The sequence below is a fragment of the Melozone crissalis genome, unplaced genomic scaffold (assembly GCF_028551555.1).
Source record: "Melozone crissalis strain CALT ecotype California unplaced genomic scaffold, PUWL_Pcris_2 ptg000006l_1, whole genome shotgun sequence".
NCBI classification, from domain to species: domain Eukaryota; kingdom Metazoa; phylum Chordata; class Aves; order Passeriformes; family Passerellidae; genus Melozone; species Melozone crissalis.
Window position 1 is genome coordinate 56,883,217 of NW_026535784.1, and position 22,211 is coordinate 56,905,427.

At 41.6% G+C, this 22,211-nt stretch overlaps 1 protein-coding gene across 1 annotated transcript in view; it reads right to left on the reverse strand.

The window, feature by feature from the left end:
• The window catches only part of RNF150 (ring finger protein 150), a 71,440-nt gene that overhangs the window by 9,641 nt on the left and 39,588 nt on the right, over positions 1 to 22,211 (reverse strand). The window contains exons 2-6 of the mRNA XM_054295485.1: positions 19,188 to 19,438; positions 13,791 to 13,862; positions 13,298 to 13,380; positions 8,547 to 8,643; positions 4,681 to 4,891 (exon numbers count right to left, since the gene is read on the reverse strand). Coding sequence (XP_054151460.1) covers positions 4,681 to 4,891; positions 8,547 to 8,643; positions 13,298 to 13,380; positions 13,791 to 13,862; positions 19,188 to 19,438 — 714 coding nt within the window. The remainder of the gene's footprint in view (positions 1 to 4,680; positions 4,892 to 8,546; positions 8,644 to 13,297; positions 13,381 to 13,790; positions 13,863 to 19,187; positions 19,439 to 22,211) is intronic.

Here is a 22,211-nt window from a genome sequence, read left to right on the forward strand (position 1 = left end):
GACAGTTTGCTGGTGCCTTTTCAAAATGCAATTACAGGGAAGCAATGAAGTTCAGCAACACCTTAGCTGAATTCAATATCCTGAGCACCTGGGGGCAAAATCTGAAGTCAGGTTTCTCATGCATACCTGACACACCATGAGTGGTGGCTGTCTCCCAAAGAAACCTCAGCAGCCGAACACACTTTTATAAGAACACTGTGTATTTAATTACTGGGCAAGGAACTGGCAGATTTTAAACCCCCTTTGTGTGATTTTTCTCCCCCCACTGAGATGCCACAATTTAATAAATTTAAATTAAAGCTATTTTAGCTAAGTGCTTTTCATATTCTGACTCTGCCAGTGGCACCCTTGTTCTATACATTTGCTGTGCACTTGTCCTTTAGGAGCATTTTTTTCATTGATTTATAGCACTATGCTATCTCAAGAGGGAAAATAGAGCAAACATTCACAGAGATCTCCAGGAAAGTTGTTTTATACATTGTGTATATTAATTCATGGCTTAATTATTGCCACCCAGCAGAGCCTATGTTCTTGCCTACTCCCTGAGTGCCTCAGATATGTTACCATGAGTTACAATGAAAAGAACAGTCAAATGCATTGGCACTTGCAGAAGGCAGTCACAATGAAAAGCCAGTTTGGGTGGATGCTCATTAATGCAACTCTGATGCTAGTGTGCACTGTGCTGTTTTTACCATGCCCTCTGACTGAGCCCTATCAGAGCTCCGTGGGGAAAAGGGACCTTATTGATCTGATGTCTTCATCCTTACTCTGTACACTCTGTATTAAAAATAAATTAGAATTTAAATTTCCTCCTTGCTTCACAGCAGTTTCATACATCCCTTTTTGCAATTTTCTGTAGAGAAACACTTTGTATTTCACTCCTCGACATATGAAAAGAAGGAGCAGTTTTATAACAGGAAAACTTCCCTGTCCCTTCAGAGCCTGGCAGGAGTCTTGTGGTGTATGTGATAATCCAGAGCACATTTTTAGTGCCAGGTGTGCTTCATGGTGGCTCTTTGAAACCACCATGTTGGCATCAGTGTTGGTCCCAAAGCAATCCAGGAACTCAGCTCATTGGAAGTTTTGGTCCATGACAATTACTCAGTGCAATATCCCCACAGGATTTCAGCAGAGCCACCAGGACTCGTGTCACATGCCAGGCACGTGGGACCCCATCAGCTCAGCCTTTAACTAGGTCCCATCAGGATCCTCTCTTTGGGACAGCATCACAACCTGCTAATGCAAGTGCTAATAATCTACTGCATTAACTAGTACCTAGGGAATTTTCCACCTTTTCCTCCCCCTTTACATTCCACCTATAAAAACCCCACTATTCACAGCAAGGAGGAACAGTCAAGTGCTTACAAGACAACAGTGGATCAGGTTCTCATCATGCACTTTCATCCACTTCCAGAGGCTGACTATTCTTCACAAAGATATTTTAGACACACACAGATGAAAATAATTGCCTAAAAGTTATATTAATAGATGTAATGAAGAGCTATCAGACAGATTTGAAAGGGTCCTAACAGTCATGATGAGCTGTAGGTTGGCAGGGTTTTATGGAAAGAATAAAATGAGAGGCAGAAAAGGAACCACTGATATTGTCTAGACTGCCCACACTGCTGTACACTGTGCCAAACTCTGTGCACTTTGCAGGTGGTATGACACCTTGGAGGAAAGTTTGTGGTTTTTCACACTAAAAATCCTGCTCATGTGTGCATTAGAATTATTTAGGGATCTCCCTCCAGCTACAGAGATAGTGCCAGTGGGATTTCTGAGGCCCTATGTGGTGGGATGAGATATCCTGATGGATGGAACATAAAAGCTTGTATAAATTGAAAAATGGGAAGTATTTATGAAGAGATAAACTCTACTGGCAAAGACAGTGCACATTATTTACTGCAGAAATTAGTAAGTGCTTCAGGGAGATAAATGACCATGGATGCCATAAAAGAATAAAATCTAATAACTACTTTTCACCTGCCAGTGTCACCATACCTTTAGAATACCTAGATGCTACTTTCCCAGAAAACTACCTTTTTAACCATATCATTCAATCCCAGCTAAGCCTGACCCAAAGAATATTGCCATGATCTCCTCAAATCTTAGATCCACCCTCTGAAGCTGGTGCAGCTCAGAGCTCCTTCAGTTCAGATCTTAGTCAAGCCCAGCTCACACTCATATCACATGTAGAGCAGGAAATTCCACATGCACTGAGATTTCCAAAAATGTCAGCATTTTGCATAACTCACTACTAAAAATTGGGCACCACAGATTGCCATGATGCATGATTGTAGAAAAAGGTCCTTAGGTTGTCATCTGTCACATGCTCTGGAGAGCTGAAAAAGTCAGAGCAGTAAACTCAGCTGGGATGAACTCTTATGTATTTCACACTATTTCCCCCATCTACTCTCCCCCCTCTTTTTATTATGACTCCTGTCCAGATGTTCACAGTACACCACATTTCTGAGGGTCCCACAGGTATCAGGAGCATGGGGAGCCAAAGGGAGAGAGAGAAGGCAGGATGTCTGCTGAGCATACCCACAGAAGTAAAAAGAAAAGCACTGGCTGAGCTCCAGACATTATAAATCTGGCCCCACTGAAGCAGGCAGGAGCTTTGCCACCATGGAGACAGAATTCTACCCAATGTGAGCAGTATTCTGGGAATACCCTCCCTCCAGACACACTGTGGGATGTCTTCTGGTTCTGAACCATCACTGGAAACACAGGAAGGGAAATTAAACCCAAACCAAGACAACAATACCAGAGTGATTAATCAACAGACAAAAAAGGATGCAGCAACAACGAAGTGGGAAGTGTTGCAGAAGCGGGAGGAAAGAAGATGGCAAGTCCTTTACCTCCTGGACCACTGAACTTTTGTGAGGAGCAAGGGATGGTGCAAGGACTGGTGGTGCTGGGTGCAGGAGGCCAGGTCAAGGCTGCACTGGAGTCTTGGCGTCTGCACAGATTCAATAACAAGGGGAAAACCTTGGAGTGCAGATTCAGCCTTGGAGCAGGCTGGCATCAGAAGTGCTGTACAGAGAGGGCAGAACCCACAACTTCAGCAAAGATTCCTGGCAGCAGTCAGTGCCATCACTTACAAACTGTGAGGCAGGCCAGTTCACAGCAAGGGCATGCTCAGCAAGCCCTGTGCTGTGTAGCTGAGCATTCTGAATATGAGAAATACAATAAACAGACATAATGCCTATAAAGTCCATCCACTCTGACAGCTATCACCCAGTTATTTAGCCTACAGCTACCCTCTGATTTAGTTAGCATTTGGATTCATACCACAATTATACATAAGGTCCTGGACGTTCCCCTCTCACTGCCTTAACAGTTCAGGTTGCCTACAATGCTCAGTTCTACCTGTGAAAAGCCTCTTTTCACAGCCCTTCCCTGGCCTGGCCAGTCTCTCCAGGTGATGATGCTCTCCTGATGCTCTGTGGTTTGCCTGCTCTTGGTGCAAGGTCCTTGTCCGTGGGCTCTGCTGCCAGCCCTAAGGATTGTCTATTGTCCAATATTGTCAAAGCTAAGGGGGCAAATGGAGGGTAAGGTGGAAAACAAAGGGCACCAAGGCAAAATCAGGCATTTCTGTAGCCTCACAGTATTCTGCTGGCTCTGAGAACCAGCCTTAAATGCATTTCAAAACAATTATTGGAAGGAACAGAATCCCATCTTGTTCTGAACAGCTCTTGCCAGCACTCAGGGAGACTTAAGAAATCTGAATGCCCCCAGATGGCAGCATGGAAGATGGCTGGGATTAAAACCTTGCTGCTCACTCCTTGCTGAATCCAGAACTTAGACCAAATCCGAAAAACAGAATGTAAAAATCTGGGTCGCCAGTATCTAAGGTCACAAGTTCAGTCTTTCTAGAAGTTATTTTCACTTCCATGACACTGGCATGACAACATGAGAGAAAATGGGATTATCAAGTCTCTCCACAGAGTAAGAAGAGTAATGTAAAATCATTTCAAGTCTAGTACCATCTTCTGTCTCCTACCTTTTACACATAATATTATTACTTACCTTCTTTTTCATGCCCAGGCCCATAGCAGTACCTAGAAACCATTGAAAATGCATATTTTTTCCAGAACTTACACAAAACTGCATTTTATCACATTCTTCTACCTCCCTTCAAGTATATCTGATGATTTTCTATAACAGTCTTGTCACTATTGGTGACAAGACACTATTGGTGTTTGATACACCAACCGGTATCAAACAGATAGGTATTTTCTACTAGATCTGCTGTTTTGCCTAAAAATGAGAATTTTAGACTAGCACAGTCCTCATTCAAAATAGCTGACAACATTTCTTTTAAACTGTCAGAAGCAGATTTTCAAGAGAGAACATAATTTTTAGGAACAGAGAGGCAAGCATTTTGAGAATTACCTGTTCCAATGGTACCGCTGACACACCTTACACAGTGAAAACTAAAGGCACTGAAAACATGTAATGATTTGGTTTTGTACAGATCATCGGTGTTGCTTAACTGCCCTCAGGCTTTCAAGTACAGGAACTCTGACCATCAGTACAGCAGAATACACCATAATTAAGTTGACTTACCCTCAGGCAAATGGAAAGCCCTCAAAGGCTGCTCACTAGAGACGGGTGTGTGGCGGGGGTTCCTAGACATGCATTTCGGTGCAAATGCTGCCAGAATGTGTCACTTACTGGTGGCAGTGAAGGTGCCCTCGGCAGGCTGGGGGAAGGAGGGCCCATCCTGGATGACCTGCAGCGCTCCCACGCTCCGGGCAGGGGGGTCCAGGGCCACGGAGCTCTCGTTCACTGTGGTGTCGCTGGCCCCCGTGATCTGGTTCGTCGGAGGGCCCCCGATGGACGCCTCCAGGTCTGGGGGTATGTCATCCATGCAGTCTGCATTGGGCTAACGGGGAGAAAAGGAGAAAATCCAGCTCCTACGTGAGGAAAATATTCCATTCACTTATTACCTCCTCTTCAGACTTTTTGGCTTTGAAAAATGACAACGTGCAATGAATAAGCACACAGGGTTTGTCTCCATGTGCTTAAAACGTACTACAGTCTGTTGGGAGACAGACTCAAAGTATGCCATGGAAATATTGAGTATTAAACTGTGTCACCTACAATTGCTAAACATTCTTATGTATACTTTTAAAAGGGTTTGGGAATGTGCACATTGAAAAAGTAACTCACTTTTTGGTATGATCTGCTCAATCACAAATGTAAACAGAAACAGGAGCTGAGGGGGAACAATTATCTTTTGTAATGATTATTATTATTTTTAATATACATTTTACAGAGCCAGTGTCTGAGCTTACAGGAATAAGAATTCAATAAGAATGCCCTGTGGATGCATCTATGTGTGTGGTGCAAAACTAGAAGCTAAAACTGCTTGTAAGACAAGTTTCTAAACACCAAAACATCATCTTTGCTAATACTGTATTGCCTACAAAACACAATTATGAGAAAAGAAACAAGCAGACAAGAATGGGAAGCTGAAGAGCATTTTTTGATTCACAGTCTTTCTTGCTATGTGAAACAACACCAGTGACAGAGGGACACAGCAAGACGTGTGTTCCTAATGAAAAAGACAGGCGATTTAAGCAGTCTTGTATCCACAAACTGAAGTTTGGAATGGAAACTAGAATTGCTGTTGTCTGGCTCCAGTGTTATCCACAGGCAGCAAGAATACCTCAGATTTGGGATAAAAAAGGGACATTCAGCTATACCAGGTGTTAATGAAACTCAGTGAATCTGTACTTTTGCAAGTGAAGTACAATCACTTATATGTAGGACCCAAAACTATCCCTTAGATCCATTACTCTTTCCCTCTCTCTTAGCTATTATAAAACAACGTTTTCAGAATTTCATTTTTAATTTAATTTACCTTTGATGGCAGTGTATATTAAAAACAAAAGGCCTATTTTCCTTTCTCCTACAGGAAAACATGATTTCAATTTTTCAGGGGACCAGTTGTCTGTCCTTTGCTCTGATTCCATTTATTCCTAGAATGGGGTTTTATCACAAACTTTTAAACCTTTTAAAGAGGGGATTATAACTGAAAGTTAAACCAAACATTAAAGATACAAAAATAATATTGCTTGAGATAATTAAGCAATATTATTTTCTCTTTACTCCTGAATCATTTTAATTGAAAAAATGCCCAAAACTAAGCAGCATGCTATAAAACGATTTATATTAAATTCTGATCAGATAAAGGCCAACCATTTGCTGGTAGATGGTTAATAATCTCCTGGAGCTGCGGAAGTGGAGGTGTTGGGGTGCTCAGCCACTGTGAAAATGAGTGCAGGAGTTTTGGTTGACACCAGCAGTTTATATACAGACACAAATTTTTATAGATTCCCACATCGGTTCCCCACAGCTGCCTGGGGAATCTGAGCTTGGGGCACATCATATTTGAAGTCTCTATTACAAAGCAAATGCCGAGTTTAGCTGTGAATTGAATTGAAACATTTAGATATTTGGGGTTTAATCGATCCTTTCCTGGAAAACCCAAAGTCTTCCTGCTAAATGAAGCACAATATATCCACAGACATGCAAGCCAGGTCTTTAATAACAACCACAGGACAAACATGCAGCTGGCAGGAAAAAACCCCACAGCCTGTCTGGGGCAAGATTTCCTCATTCATCCCATTGTAAAAGCCTGCAAAAGGGCTTTGGCAAATTTGTACCCAAGTCTCCCACCAGAGGCTGATGCCTGCCTAAGGCTTTTTTCTTCTTTTGTGTGTGGAAATTTCAGCTAAGAGGGCTCAGCAGGACTCAAGAACGTGGTTGGGGAATGACATTTTGCTTTATCCACTCTACAGAAACGTCTGCCACCTTTCACTGAGAAGCCCTAGAACTTTACAGGTTCTTTGAGGGCAACATCTTTTCCCAATGGACAGCAGCCTGTAGACACCTGGCTAAGTGATGAGCCTCTGAAAACACCAGTTCATGTGTGCTGGTGGCTTTTTTGGCTCATGGGAGCTCCAGAAAGCATTCCTTAGGAATGACAGCCACCCTAGGCTGTCCTCAGCTGTGCTGGGCAGGGAGAAGGGGGCGGACAGCATGAAATCTGTGCAGGAAATTTCACAGAATAAAATCCCCCCCAAAAAAACTTTGCTAGTGGAACATTAACATCCAAATGCTTTGTTTTTAGTGTCAAGACACACCGACACCAAAGCTGATTTGGAAATCTTAATCTGAACCAGTTGTTCATGTAAGTTACAGCAGCATCTTTAATGGTATGCTCAGTAAAATTATCTATCTGAGATAGAACCTAAGGAAATATTTCTGTATTTAAGCCCAAGTCAGAGATGTATTTAGGCCATCAGCAGAGATGCTGAATGGCAGAGCTAGCCTTCATTTGTGTATTTAAGCCTTCATTTGTGTATTTAAGCTTTCATTTCTGTATTTAAGCTACCAGTGGAGATGGTGAATGGCAGAGCTAGCCTTCATCTGGGCTTTTCATCTTAGACCCTGATTTAACAGCTGTATCACCACTAAACATATGAAAGACAATATACACATTTAGCAGAAAAAGCAGCCATTCTGGATGCATTACCCTAGCTACAATGCCCTCCTTCTTTTTTCCCACTTGCATGTTTTCAGTTTGGATTATATTAGGTTTATTAACATATCTGCCTGCTACCTGCTTCCTATCTCCATGGAACTGGTTTCTCTGAGAATGGCTACAGCAGCTCCCCAACACATTCAGTGAACTATTTTATTTTATAGAGCTCTTTCAAATGTGAGCTGGTGCATCACTGACTGGAACTTGGGGGGCTATTTACAGCACCTGGAGGTGTTTCAGTATTGAACTTCAGGAGCCTTGCACAGCGGGGAGAGTGACTCACTCTTTCCCTGAGCTCTGTGATAGCTCCAGTTGGGGAAGTGTATGGCAGACAGGACACACACCATCTGAATGCAAACACACAACTGACAAAGATCAATCACTCTGGCAGCCTCTAACCACATCTGAATGCTCCAAATAACAAAGAGCTTAACAATTTCTCGGATGTCATGTGCTCCACCACATGCTTAGTAGCTGGGAGAAATGGCCCTTAACTGGAATTAGGAGTACAGACCTTACTTCAGATGGACTTTAAGAGAAATCTGACAGAAAAAGGACTTGCTTCCCCAGAATGAGCAATTAGCTGTCCTTGATGAGTATAGCAGACAAAACTTTATTTGCAGACGTTCTACTTTCAGATTTGAACTGAGGGCATGATTAAAAAAAATAAAGCCAGTCCTGAAAGCTCTGTGAAAGATTCTATAGATCCACCAAAACACCAGTGACCAATTTCTGCTTCACCAAGCAGGCAGGCACAGACACACAAATCCAACACCCAACCAATGCCCATGCGCATGCTCTGCCTTGCTAATACCAGTGGGGTGCAGGACAGAGGTAGGGTCAGACATTTCCAACTGTACTTCCCTTAGTAAATCAATCAATTGTTCAATAATATGGCAAAAAGAGGAAGATGGGGACAGACAGACAAAGGACTCAGGTGGCTGGTGTTTCCCCTGTGCCCTGATGGGCTGCTCTGCACAGTGCTTACCGGAATCCCCAGAGCTTTTAGAATATTCATTTTGCACATTGGGCAGGTGCGATGGTCCAGCAGCCAGGGGTCCACACAGGACTTGTGGAACAGATGCCTGCAATGAAAACCAGGATATCTTAATTCAAATGCACCACAGCACAACTTACCACTTAGTACCACATGATTCTGAATTCCTTTAAGCAAGAGTATTTCAACTGGTGCAGTTTGTCACCTCTTCAAGGACTGCAGAACCAGGTCCTATGCACATAAGGCTAAAATGATTCCTGAACAACTCAAGCACATGTGCACATTTCAGTGTGCTGGGAATGGATGATGCACATACTCAGAGACTTAGGGAAAATATGCAAAATGCATTAGCAAACCCAATTCTCTTTAAATGTTAAAGGCTGCCAGTAAACAAAAGCTGCTTGTGGGAAAAGGTAACAATCATGTTAGTTTTTCTTAAACTTCTACAGACAAACCTGATTATACATAATTTAAATGTGAAGCCATTGAGGGTCTAGTATTTTTCAGGATAGAGGCATAAAGAAATAAACTGAATTAGAAAAAAACCAACCTATCTTAGGAGAGGCATGTTCAGCACATCATCAGACAAGCACTCTGAACAGGTGAAAGCATTAAGATACAGTTCTTAGGCATGTGTAATTTTACATTTAGAAGTCTAACCAACAGATTTTCTTGAGTTTGTTAGTTCAATGTTAATTCATTATGTCTTACCTTTCAGCTACATTAAACTGTTGTTAGTGATTGGTTTCTTTAATTATATAATCAAACCCATCAATATTCTTATTGGCAAATATTTGAAGCACGTTTGTGCCAAAATAATCAGTCCATTTACAAAACCTGAGATATTTATGAATCTCTCAGAAAACAAAACAGATTTCCAAAATCTGTTTTGAATAAAAAATACATAGTTTCCACCAAGACATTTTACCATAGGCCAGAAAACTCCCTTTTGTTTTCAATTTCCAGCTTTGAAAGCCTCAGTCAAACTGGGATTCATATTAGAGAATTTCATTATGTTTGTTCATCACCAAAAGCTTGGAACACTTTCATGCCTTAAAGACTTTAAAATCTGAAGTTCAGTGTTCCTAAAGTTGGCTTCAAAAACAATATTCTAAAAGAAATCCTAACAACGCCAAGTAATTTAAAAACATGACAGATCTTGTCACTTTGCACATCTCAATACTAATTTAGCACACTGTATTATGACTCCATTAATTTCAGATTTAATATGTACTACAGAGGGAACCTGATTATTGACAGAAATCCACAGAATAATGGAATGCTACTGAAAATCAGATGAAGATTTGTCTTTAAAAAACTTACTGCATTATACGATTAGAGCTCTTACAATATCTGTTTTGAACATGTAAACATTTGTGCAGCAAAGCAAGGTGGCAGGCTTTGCAGATTTGGATTTGAAAGTTTATTGGGTATAGCGCTGTGTACATGCTAATGGCATTCAACTAATTGTCAATTGTTTCATGTTCCAAATTCAAGCAAAAGAAATGTCAGCATAAAATATGATGAGAGAACTGCAGCATTTCACTGTCCCACGGTAAGACGAAGATGTAAAAAGATCAACTGCACCAAAGATCCCTCCCTTTGCAGTTCTGACTGAGGTAGGTTTTAAATGGAAGGAGGTGATGGAGTCACCATGGGTGATTTCAGAAGTAATGACGCAAACGGGAAAACAGTGAGAGATGTTTCAAGCTCAGGCTCAGGACATGGCTTTGACAATCAAAGTCAAAGCTAGAAAAAAATACAGATTTTTTCCCTATTGTGTGCAACCACATTCATTACAAAATTATGTTGGTGTTGATTTGAAAAGTTTTTCAAAAGAACTGCAATTGATGAGCTGACAGAGAGGAAGGCGAGATGTTGTCAGAGCCTCAAAAGGATTTTTATGACGGAAAGGAAACAACTGTTCCCCACCTCTCTCAGGGACAAGCAGCACAATGATGTTGTTTAAACTGCAGCAAGCGAGATCCAGGTTATACAACAAGAAAGGCTTCACCACAGCCAAGGTAATGAAGCACTACAATAAATTGCCAGGGGGTTTGCAGCCTTCATCCCAGGAGACTGCAGAGAGTGTTGGAAAAAGCTGCCAAGAACGATGTGTGTGCGTGCCAGTGCCCTGTGCTGCTCCAGAGGGCTGCCTTCCTGGGACCCCTGCTTTTGTTTGAAATATATTTGTGACTTTTTTAAAGATGCAATTTTAATCATACAAGAAAAAAAAAATCATGTCGCACTCAGTCCAAATAATAATAATAATAATAATAATAATAATAATAATAATAATAATAATAATAATAATAATGTATTGTTAATTATAATTATATAAAATTATATATATATATGTATTTTTTTTTTTAGTACAGCTATTGTAAAGTGTTCAGCTTGCCAACAATTTTGAGAGGCTTTTTTTCCAGATGAAGGGAAACTATTCTCCTCTCAGCTTCCACTCCCATGCAGAAAGAGAGGTACATCCCTGATAACCCCAAGTAAGAGCATCAGTTGCCTGGATTAGACCTAGGGCTGAAGTAAAGGATTTAGAATTTTTGTGAGAGGCTGAGTAGCATCCAACAAGAAGGTGTGAGATTTTGGGGGGTGCATGTACAGCATTATTTTCTTCTGAGGAGGTCAAAAAAAGATGATGAGGGTGAGAGGAAGGAATAAAAGGGAAGAATGCGTGTGATGAAATAGTTTTCACAGGAAGATCATAAAAAGAGAAAGCAGGAGTGAAAACTGAAATCACAGCTGTTCGTGGAGTGAAGGTTCAGGGAAAAAGAATGAGTTGGAACAAGGTCAGAGAATGTGTTTATCGGTGAAAGAAATGAAATGGCAAAAACAAGAACCTATGAGGCACTCAGCAGAGATAGGGCTGAAAGAAATGTCTCACCTCCCTACAGAAGTTTAGTTAGTACAAGTTTAGTAACAGGCACACACTGGGAGCAGCAGGACCAGCACCTTCTCCAAAGCTGGAGCAGAAAAGGCAGTGGTGCTCTGAAACTGGAGATGGAAGACAAGCAGAATGAAGTAAGGCTGTGACAAAAGATGCCACTCCAGGAACAATGAACTTGGCTACATTTGATCTGGTGTCAGTGCCCTTAAAGACAACTTCAGGGATGTTTGCTACCATTAAACTTAAAACCAGCTGCAAGTCAGCACTTTTTACTGCTATCAAGTGTCGTTCCTTGTTTGTTTAATACACTCTGTAGAGTGAAGTTTATTATTCAGTCAGCTGTGGGAGCTACCTGACAAAGACAGAGGGGAAGAAGCACAAGTTCACTGGTAATTCTCCTCCGAGCTCTCCAGAGTGGGGTACACAAGAACAGCTATCCAGAGCCAGCAGCAAAGAGAGGACAGCTGGGAAAACAAGACTAGTAAACATGTATTGTTTTTTACTTCAGAGCTCATCTACTGCTATACTGGAGGTTTAATGAGGTTCCCATGCTAGAAAATGCACATGGCTCAACTGAGGATACTGGAGCAGGAAAACTACAGAGTCTGTAGGTCTTTATCAAGATATAACACTCTCCTTCAAAGAAACACTTCAAAGAAACAGAAATGAATCCACTCTTTGTTTTGGATGAGGAGATGAAATTGAAAAGAGCAGAAAGAGTCATGAGTACCATTTCATGTTTCAGAAGTTCAAACCCATGCAGGTATGTAAAACACTGACCGCCCTTGCAGTTTGTGCAGCAGGAAAGCCAGGGTTGGTGAAAGAGCTGCTTGAGAAACACCTTTTGAGTTTGTGCAACTCCAGCCTGCTAAGGCTCAAACTGTGGGTATTTTACAAGGCAGTTCTGCTGCTGCTACCCTTTTAGCATGAGTCACTTTCTGGGTGACCTTTCAAGCCAGCCAGAACTAAACACCACCTGTTAACTCTGTGTTTCCTATTCCCTCTGCCTGACACAACGCCCTGGATGACAAGGGCTCATTGAATTATCAGGTAGGACACAGTGAAAGCTAAAGCTTGGACATATATTTAAGCTGTTGTAGATCTACCTCAAAACATTGCCTGTCTCTATCATGCAAAATTTCCAAGCTTTATTCTGCTTCTGTACTAACAGGCTTGATGCCAAACCAAGGTCCACATTTTCTGGTAGTTTCTCATTTTTCCGTATTTCTGCTTCATGAAGTGATGTGTTTGTGTCTGCTTATAGAAAAAAAAAAGAGTTCACATGCAATTTGTCATTGTGGGGAATCTACAGTAGGTCAAATTTGTGATTAATCTGTTGCTTTGTGTTAGCCATTTAGTAATGGCAGTAAACAGATTTAATGACTCACATGAACTAACAGAAATGGACAGCTTGTAACATTCAAATATCTACTACAGCAGGAAAATAAACAAGTATTTTGGTTTCTCAAGCCAGTGAACATGACAAGTCAGAGGCAAATTCTCCTAAGGCATTCATTCTAATTAAAAAAAAAAGTGAGGAAAACAGATAAATCAAAACTTCGGTTTAAAAATCCTACTAAAGACTTTATTATAGGCTCAGGTCAGACAAAATTTCTGACTACCACACGAAACCCTCAGGGTCTCACCACCAATCACTAGTTTCACTTCATGTAAAATAAAGAGGCATTTCAGATATCTTTACCAAGAGATTCAGAACAGGCCAAAATAATAAATTTACCCTTCCCTCCCCGAGTTCTCAGGTAATCTCACCACTATGAAACTGAGAGCAGAGACTGTCTTGAAGTAGAGATCATTAGAACTAAAAGCACATTCAATTTACCTGCAAGGCAATATCCTGACAACATCATTGGGCTTGTAGCCTTCAATACAAACAGCACAGTTATCAAAGTCTGGCTCAGTTTCCTACAGGAAAGAGAATATTCATCATATTTATTTCTTAGTTTGTTAGCTAATCTCTTCATAGACGAGCCTATGTGACAAAGTAAAACAATCACTGAAGCACATTGCAAATCCAGTAACGCATTTCAAAAGCAGCAAGTCAGATTTTCTGACACGTTTCCAGCTGGAAATTTGCACTGGGAAGCATGCAGATTTAGTTTGTATGTTTTAACTTTCAGAATTTTTTGCATCTTTAACCAAATCACCCCCTCTCCACACTCAGCTTCACCCGTAACTTGCTTACCAGTGCTGAAGGACACAGCAGCTAAACAAGCAATTGGCATTTCTGTTCTGCCTGGTTGTTCCAGAGGTCTGCAGGAATCCCCAGCACAGAGTTTAATTTAGTAACAAGTAACAACAATTTGAAATATTACCTTGTCACCTTTCCTGATGGTCCTGACTTGCAGCTTGCTGATTGCTTTCTTCGCAGCATCTCCAAGGCGCCGCTGCAACACAAAAGTGGCTCTAAGCAAAGAGCATCTCATCATGCACAAATCAAACCTTTTCCTCCCTAGGCTTCTTAATAACTTTAACTACATGGAACAGGAGAGTGTATAGATATAAACATAATAATTCATAAAAAGGGCAATAGGTGTTCAACAACAGGGTGAACAATAGGTGTTTGACGCTGCAGCAGTGCGTACCAATGCAGGTAACAAGTCCATTATTTGGTTATCCTACTTCTTCCCTCTCTTTTTTTAATGACACTTGTTAAACATAAAAAAATACTGGGCAGTTAGCAGAGTGAAGGCTGAACTTTATTCTTACATATTCCATAACTAGTTCATGATCTTCAGCAGGATACAACTTCTGAAAGTGAGCTGTTAAATTTTTTAACTACAAAAACTCTGAATAATCTCTCCTGTCTTTTTTCCTGCAATACCAAGTTGCCTATTTCATAAAAATGAGGTGGAAGCATCTGCAGTTTCTTACAGGTACAGCACTATATAGTCCAGCAGTAACATCCTGTCCATACATAACCATTTACTCATTCTTTGCCTTTCTATCATTTCCTCCAGTGGACCATAAAGTGATTACCACGTGATGTTTCTGACTGTTCCCCCACATTTCCAAAACACTGTTACTGTGCTGGCAGGGTCACAGCCACCAGGGTTAAAGCCTGACACAAAGCACCCTGTGCTCAGACTCTGCAAATGGACATGTGTGCTCCTTGCAAGAGGCTGGGAGCATTGCAGGGTCACAGCCACATGGATTAAAGCCTGACACAAAGTACCCTGTGCTCAGACACTGGAAAAGGACATTTCTGCTCCTTGCAAGAGGCTGGGAGCATCGCAGGGCAGCTCACACAGTCACTGGCCAGCCATGGAGCTTGTCCTGTGTCAGTGCAAAAGGACCTGGCTGCTCACTTGTGCTAATCCAGCCACAAGGCAGTCTGGAGACAGCCTCACAGGCTGGAAAAGCCTTTGGGAGGTCATGCATTCCCACCCCCTGCTCAAGGCTGGATCAACTTCAAAGTCAGAGCTGCGTTAGTCAAGTTTTGACTATCTCCAAGAAAGGAGATTTCACAACCTCTGTGGATAATTTGTTCCAGCGCTTGACCAATCTCGGCCTCTTTTCTTCTCTAAACACACTAATGGAATTTCCCTTTCTGGTAATTTGTGACCATTAGCCTGTGCACTTCCAGGAAGAGGCTGATCCTGACTCCTCTCTGGCCACCCTTTCTGCAGCTGGAAGCACAGCTGCCATGTGCTTCTGCCCCCAGACCATCCTGTGACCCTGCTCTGGGCATTCCTTGTTTTTCCATGCCTCTCTCACATGGTTTCATGCAGCAATGCCCACTCCAATGTTTTCTTTAAAACAGTTCATGACACAGCACGTTCCAATTTGCCACCAATAAATGACCTGAACCCTTCCCTTCGCCTCCTTTCCCCAAACACATTTCCAGCCATGTGTTGCTAGAGAGGAGAGACCCTTAGGGCCTTTGGTGATCCAGAAGACATTCAACTTTCTGAGCTGGGAAACTGCAGAGTTCAGAGGGGCCTGTCAGCAGCAAGGGCTTCCAGCTGGAGGGGCTGAGAGCATGCGGCCAAAAACAGAAGAAAGTTTGAGGTAATTCATAAGCTGAGACGTAATCACCACACAGATGTGACCACTAAACTGCCACTTTGGTCTTCAGATTCAATTAAAATCACTAGATTAAATTTAGACAGTAAGTTTGTTGGATTGGAAAGGCTGACAAAACACACGCAATATTGACAGCAGAGTGCAATTTCAGATCTGGCTAAAGAGGTGAAGACAATCTTGGCTATAAAGGAGATTTACATATGAGCTTTCCAGCACCTTAATTATTGCACATGAAGGAGTATCTTGTAGTTAGACAACATCTCTTTCTGTGGTCCATCTTTCTCAGAGTCTCCCTTAAATAAAAGAATCAATGAGAGTTGGAAACATTTCTTGTCAGCTGTTTGGTTCTTTAATATGAATCAAAGACAGACTGATAACATGCAGCCAGACAAGAGCCATTATGTCATGCTTCAGAAAGTGCTTGTGATCCCTTTTTATCATTACTATTACTTTAATGAATGAAATGTCTCAGTTCTTTTTTGCACATTCTTGAAGGGGAAAGGACAAGATTAAAAACTCCTCTACATCTTTGACTTGATTGCTTTCATGTTTTCTTTCTCTTATCTATCATAAATATAGATAAGTTCATAACTTACACATAAATAAGAATAATTTAGTTTCTGAAAGAACAGGAATTTCTTGGTCTAAAGTCTTAACTTCAAAGGATTCTCCCATTTGAATGCAAGGCATGCTATCAATAACCAATTATTTTTCCCAAAAGATAAGAGGCATTACAGCAGTTTAAGGGTTTAAAGTGAGGCTTAGAGATTTACAGTCATAAATCTCATAATCTCATTAGCAATGCTGCAACATTCAGTACTGGACTGGAAGGAGTTAAGCATGTCAGATGCAGTGGTCTTGAGGAGATGGCAATGCTGAATTGTCTCTGGAACTTAACTTGTCATGTAATTCTAATTCTGCTTCCAATTAGCTCTACAATGTGATATTTCTTGATTTAAACAATTTCCACAGCCTTTTACAAAATCTCTCAACTCTCTCATCTTCAGGAGCCCTCCAGGAGCAAGCTGCTGAGGAAACAGATTTTCTTACACAAATTTATTCTCTTCATGTCGAAAGGATTCATCAACAAGGCAACTACCAACCTCCTGGACATCTCGTTAGATGGGAAAAAAGGTTCAATCAATGTGAATATTACTACCTATCTTCTACTTCCATATGTAATGTACAGTTGTCTGTGCCAGAGGTACTCTCAAAAATTAAATGTATTAAAATAGAAAATTAAAATAAAAATAGATATCTCACCACGTTTGTAGCTGACACCCTGCCTGTAGGTGCACAAGCCCATGGTGGAAGACAATTCCGTGCTCTACTGCACTGATCCTCAGCCAAGTGGGGATGAATAGACCATGGCATTCAGCAAGAATCTCTGAAATCCTGATTCTCCACTCATCAAAATCAGGCACCTAATTGGAGTAAGCTGTGTCTTCCTCCTGGCATGTGAACTTAGATTTTGCACACATGATGAGTAAGAGTGGTGGCTGAGGATGTAGATGGACTATGTCCAGGTTTCATCTCACTGTGGAGTCACAGCAAATGATTCCAGGAGATTTTTCAGTCTCTCTGGCTTCCTCTCTCAATATCTGGACTCACTGCTTTCTTGATGGCAACCAAATCACTTTGTTTTGGATTTACTGCTTGCTCAGAAACTTACACCTAGTGAAAGAAAGGAAGTGGACTTGGAGAGACACCAGAGAGAGAGGGACTACACAAAAGTGTTTATGAGGCCTGACAAAAGGACAGCATGATTTTGATCAGAAATTTGTGATCCCATCCTTGAACTACAACAGAATGTGTCAAAGAAAAAGAAAACCCAGAACCTGATGGAAAACAAAGAGGAAACTCATGGGAAGGGCAAGAGCAAGCTGAGCTCTTCTGAACTACCTACATCATTATATTCTGTAGCCAGGACTAAAAGAAACAAGACTAAAAAGCCACAGCAACCCATTAACACAAATAATAGAGTTTTGTTTGCATATTGCTACTGTTTTCATATGAAAAGAGCTAACAAAGAGACTAGATGTCAGACAAAACTGTATGAAGAAAACTGCATGAAGACTTTTTAGGTTGCCCCTTATAATTGCCCAGTTTTTCCCTTCAAAATAATAATATTAATAATTAATAATATGTAATTACTTAGGAGGCATCCTTTCTAATTCTTCTAAAGAACAGAACTAGCATAATAACCAAGCTGTTAAAACCTCTCCATAGGACAACTGCTTGTGCACATGTAGGTCTCATTCAAACATTGGAAAGAAAATACTGAAAAGGAAATATGTTTGAACATATAAAGACATCAGTTTCAAACTACAACATATTACCTGAATGAGCTTCCTATTTTGCTGAGTTTCATGTTTATGTATGTCTATTTACACTGCTAAGCTGCCTGTATAATTACTTGACTGAAAGCACACTTACTCACACACACAAATTAGGCACGCATGTGCTTCTGCAGACAAAGCATCTAAAAATTACCCCAGACGCTGCAGTCACAGCGAATCTGCTGCCAATGATGTTCCAATTCCAGCTGGGATAGTCTCGTTCTTGCTATCCAAAATTCCAGACTGTATATTTAAATGGAAAATACATTCTTTCTGTCTGTAAATACAGAGCAGCTGCTCTCCATCTCAGAGGATGCCTGAATTTCAATGGGGGAAGGCGAGGGATTCCTACATGTCAAGTATTTGTTACAGAGTGTGTAGCAGGGCTTTTCTCTACCAAATGATAGTTCATACTCTGAGTTTTACCTTTTCTGCAGAATAAGCTAGGTAACCCTCCTGGTCCTGACAGTAATTTATTGAGGGTTCAGAAAGCTCTCTGAATTACAGTGCATTTTTTACAGTACAGTAAAATGGTTATCTCTTCAAATTTCATGTGTTGATAACATTTTCTACTGTACCATTAGGTTGAAATGTACAAGCCTCAGCTTCCCAGTTCTGCTGAGATAGCTGCATCTGGCCAAGAAAATATTACATTTACTATTATTGTTGCTATTATTATTCACTGCTGAACTACCATAAAGATGGGCAGTGCTTTACAAAACCACTGCTACTGACGTCTCTTCAGCTCTATAGGCTTTTTATCTCTTTCAAGGGCTTTGGACAAGATGCCAAAACCAATAACAATGGTTTAATAACACTAGTGGCTATCACTGCAGTCCTGTTCAGTGATCATTGTCAAATGAAGAGCAACACTTCTCTTTCTAGCCCAAGATCCTTCTAAGAAAGCATTAAAGTGAGAATAGGTTTTTTTTTTCCCCTTTCTTCACTCATCAAGAACACTGCTTGAAACACACATACCTCACAAAGCATTTTGATCTCAAGGGTCTTTAGTTGTACACATTGCTATGACATTTGGCTATATGTACCACAACAATATTTTCACAAATAAACATCACCTTTCTGTCTATTTTTTTGTGTTTTGCATAAGGAAAAACCCCATAATATACATACACTATTAATTTCTGTTTTTCCTTGAATCCCATCTATACTGGCATAAGTTTTGGATTTTCCCAGTCATTTTAATGTTCCTATTCTTTTCACCTTTATTGGGCTTTCCTTTGGTTGCCTGTTTTTACTACACACAGACAATTTCTTTAACTTTTACTCCTACAACAAACCCCGCGGTGATGTTTTGGAAACACAAGCAGTCTCTCCAGCCCTGCTGACCTGATTTCTGTCTCTGGCGTTGGCGTAGCGGAACCTCTGGATGTAGTAGAAGACCAGCCATGCCAGGGAGATGATCATCAGCACGATGAAGGAGATGGAGACGAACACCACCGAGGTGCGGCTGACGTACTTCTGCAGGTTGCGCGTCCCGATGGTGATGTACATCATCACCGTGATGTTCCTCTCCAGCAGGCTCACTATCTCCTTGCCTTTGGGCTCGGGAATCATTATTGCTACCACATCTTCTAGGCCTAGCAGACAGAGAGAGCGAAGGAACTTTAGGTAAATCAAGTGACCACCAAAAGGCAATCTTAGAATCACAGATTATCCTGAGTTGGAAGGGACTCACAAAGATCACTGAAGTCCAACTCCTGGCCCTGCACAGGACATCCTAAGAATTCCACCCTGTGCCTGAGAACTTTGTCCAAATGCTTCTTGAACTCTGTGAGGCTTGGTGCTGTGACCACTTCCCTCCGGAGGCTGTTCCAGGGCCCAGCTATCCTTTGGGTGAAAAATCTTTTCTCAGCATCCAACCTAAACCTCCCCTGACACAGCTTCATGCCATTTCTTCAGGTCCCATAACTGCTCACTTGAGAGAAGAGATCAGTGCCTGCCCTGCTGCTTCCCCTCCTGATGAAGTTATAACCGCACTGAGGTCTCCCCTCAGTCTCCTCCTCTCTGGGCTGAACAGACCAAGTGACCTCAGCCCCTCCTCACATAACTTCCCCTTCAGGCCCTTCACCATCCCTGTGGCCCTTCTTTGGACCCTCTCTAATGGCCCCATGTCTATTTTACTGAGGCTTATCTGGATGACATTGCTGCAAACACTGCAAAAAGAGAGGTGCACTGCACCCAACACCCCATACACATTTATGACAGTCTGTTTTGCAGGGCCATGAGTCTGTCAGAGAAGCCCCTCCAAACTCTGCATTCGGATCAGAAACACTTTCAATCACAGATTCCCACATGGTTTCACAACGAGAACTCACCAAAGCATCACTGCTCTTGCACCAGGCTGGCACCCAGAGAGCAGCTCCACATGCTCCCAGTGGCTCCCACAGCCCAAGGCCATGCAGGAATTTGTGACTCTTTGCTGGGAGCTGGGCTCTTCAACTGATAACATTTACAGTCAAGATCACTGATCAATTCCACAAAAATGCACGTCAGCACTGCTGAGGCAGCAAAATCCCACTAATGGGATGAAGCAGGGACTTCCTACAGTGCTGCCAGGCCTTCTGCCATGACCCTGTGAACTGGGCCCTCCACTGATCCAACTATCCTCAACTTTACACCTGTTTTCCTCTCTGTACAGCACTTTTTGATGTTACCTGCATCAGACATTGCTGAAAGTATTTTCCTTTTAATTTTAAATCCCCTGTGTACATGAAATATATGTGGTCTGAAATTATCTGGGAATCATCAGGTTGTTAAATGCCTTTAATGCCTTTAATGGCCTTACAAATAAATGATCACTGCTTTACAGTTTAATATTAGGGATATTCTGTTCTTTCACTTCATGAAACAAGCACGTAGACAATTTTTACACCTAAACTATGTTTTGCAATAGCCAATTCCTCTAAGCAGCTAAGGGCAGACAGGGTGTATTGTAATGTAAAAAAGTGCTAGGAGCAGCAGCAAATGAAATGGTCACAAACTGGCATTTAGAGAGGTAAAACTGGGAGTGTCTGAACTCAAAGAGCTGTGCTGGGGTGGGGCCTCCGAATTTGACATGAAATCCCAGGAAATTGGCTGATGCTGTTAATCCCATGGCTGTCTGTCATTTTACTGTGGCAGGAGGAGAAAGCACTGCAGCCATGGGGCACTCATGGAGATGGAAGGGATCCCTGGGCCACAAATGGAGGTGTGGGAGGGTGACTTGTATTTTCAGCAGCATTCCTCTCCCTCCAAGCTGCTACCCAATGTGAGCCTCACCAGTTCAGCACTGCATCCTGCTCCTCAAAGTCCAGCTCAGACGTTTCTCCACTAAGAAATCCTGGGAGGTATAGCCCAGGTTTTCAAATGGATTTGGATGCTGAAGTCCACGAGGTGTTTGTAAGGCCTTTGGATGTACACGTGGGGATGGTGCTCAGCAGAAAACCCTAATTGTGGTGGAAATTTTATAAAATTCTGCTGGGTGCCTGCATCAGCTGGAGGCACTGAAATAGCTGTGGCAGACAGAGAAATGTGCCATGAGGCTGGGAAGTGAGCCCTGGTCTCTCAAGGCTCAGAGCACAAGTGCAAACACCACCCTCTTTCCCTCAAGAGGCTTTCCATCATAACACTTCCCTGATTATGAACAGGTCACTCAATGGATAGAGAGGATCAAACGTTTTGCTGAGTCAGGAGTTTCAGATATTCATGACTGGAAACTTAACCTTCCTGCTGATACTATAAAGCATTGCTGTATTTCAGCTATTCCCCTTGATTTTTTCCTAGCAAGTCTACCATCAGCAGTCAAGACAAATCTAGCCTTGCAACTCTTCTGATACTTATTTATTACAAAAGGCTAATGCAAACATTACCCTAATGGCCTAGGGAAAATTTGCCAAGTCTCAAAGTGGCTGAGAAGGGCACTGGTGCCACGCCAGTAATTTTCCTGCAGTCAAAAAGAAAAATTGTCTGGAGCAGGGCTTAGCTGTCCAAATGACTTCCTTTGTTCTTTTCCCCATCTTTAAAAAAAAAAAAAAATCATTCTACAGGAAAACTGAAACACCAATCTCATGCATAGCCAAAAAAAACCCCACAGTGAAAAATTCCACAGCCAATATGACTGAATTTAATCAACTGCTCTCAAAAGCCACCACTCTGTCCAAGTGACTTATCCAGCACTGACCTTTAACATCATGGTCAGTACAACCCAGGACACTGCATGGACATCTCCATGAAAATGGAGACAGAGACAAACCCAGCAGAAAACACAGGTACTATCCTAACAATTTAATCATCTTGAATCTTGCACGTCTTAAAAAACTTTAACAATGTAGTTTAATCATGTTCAATTATATTATAGTTTAATATAGCTTT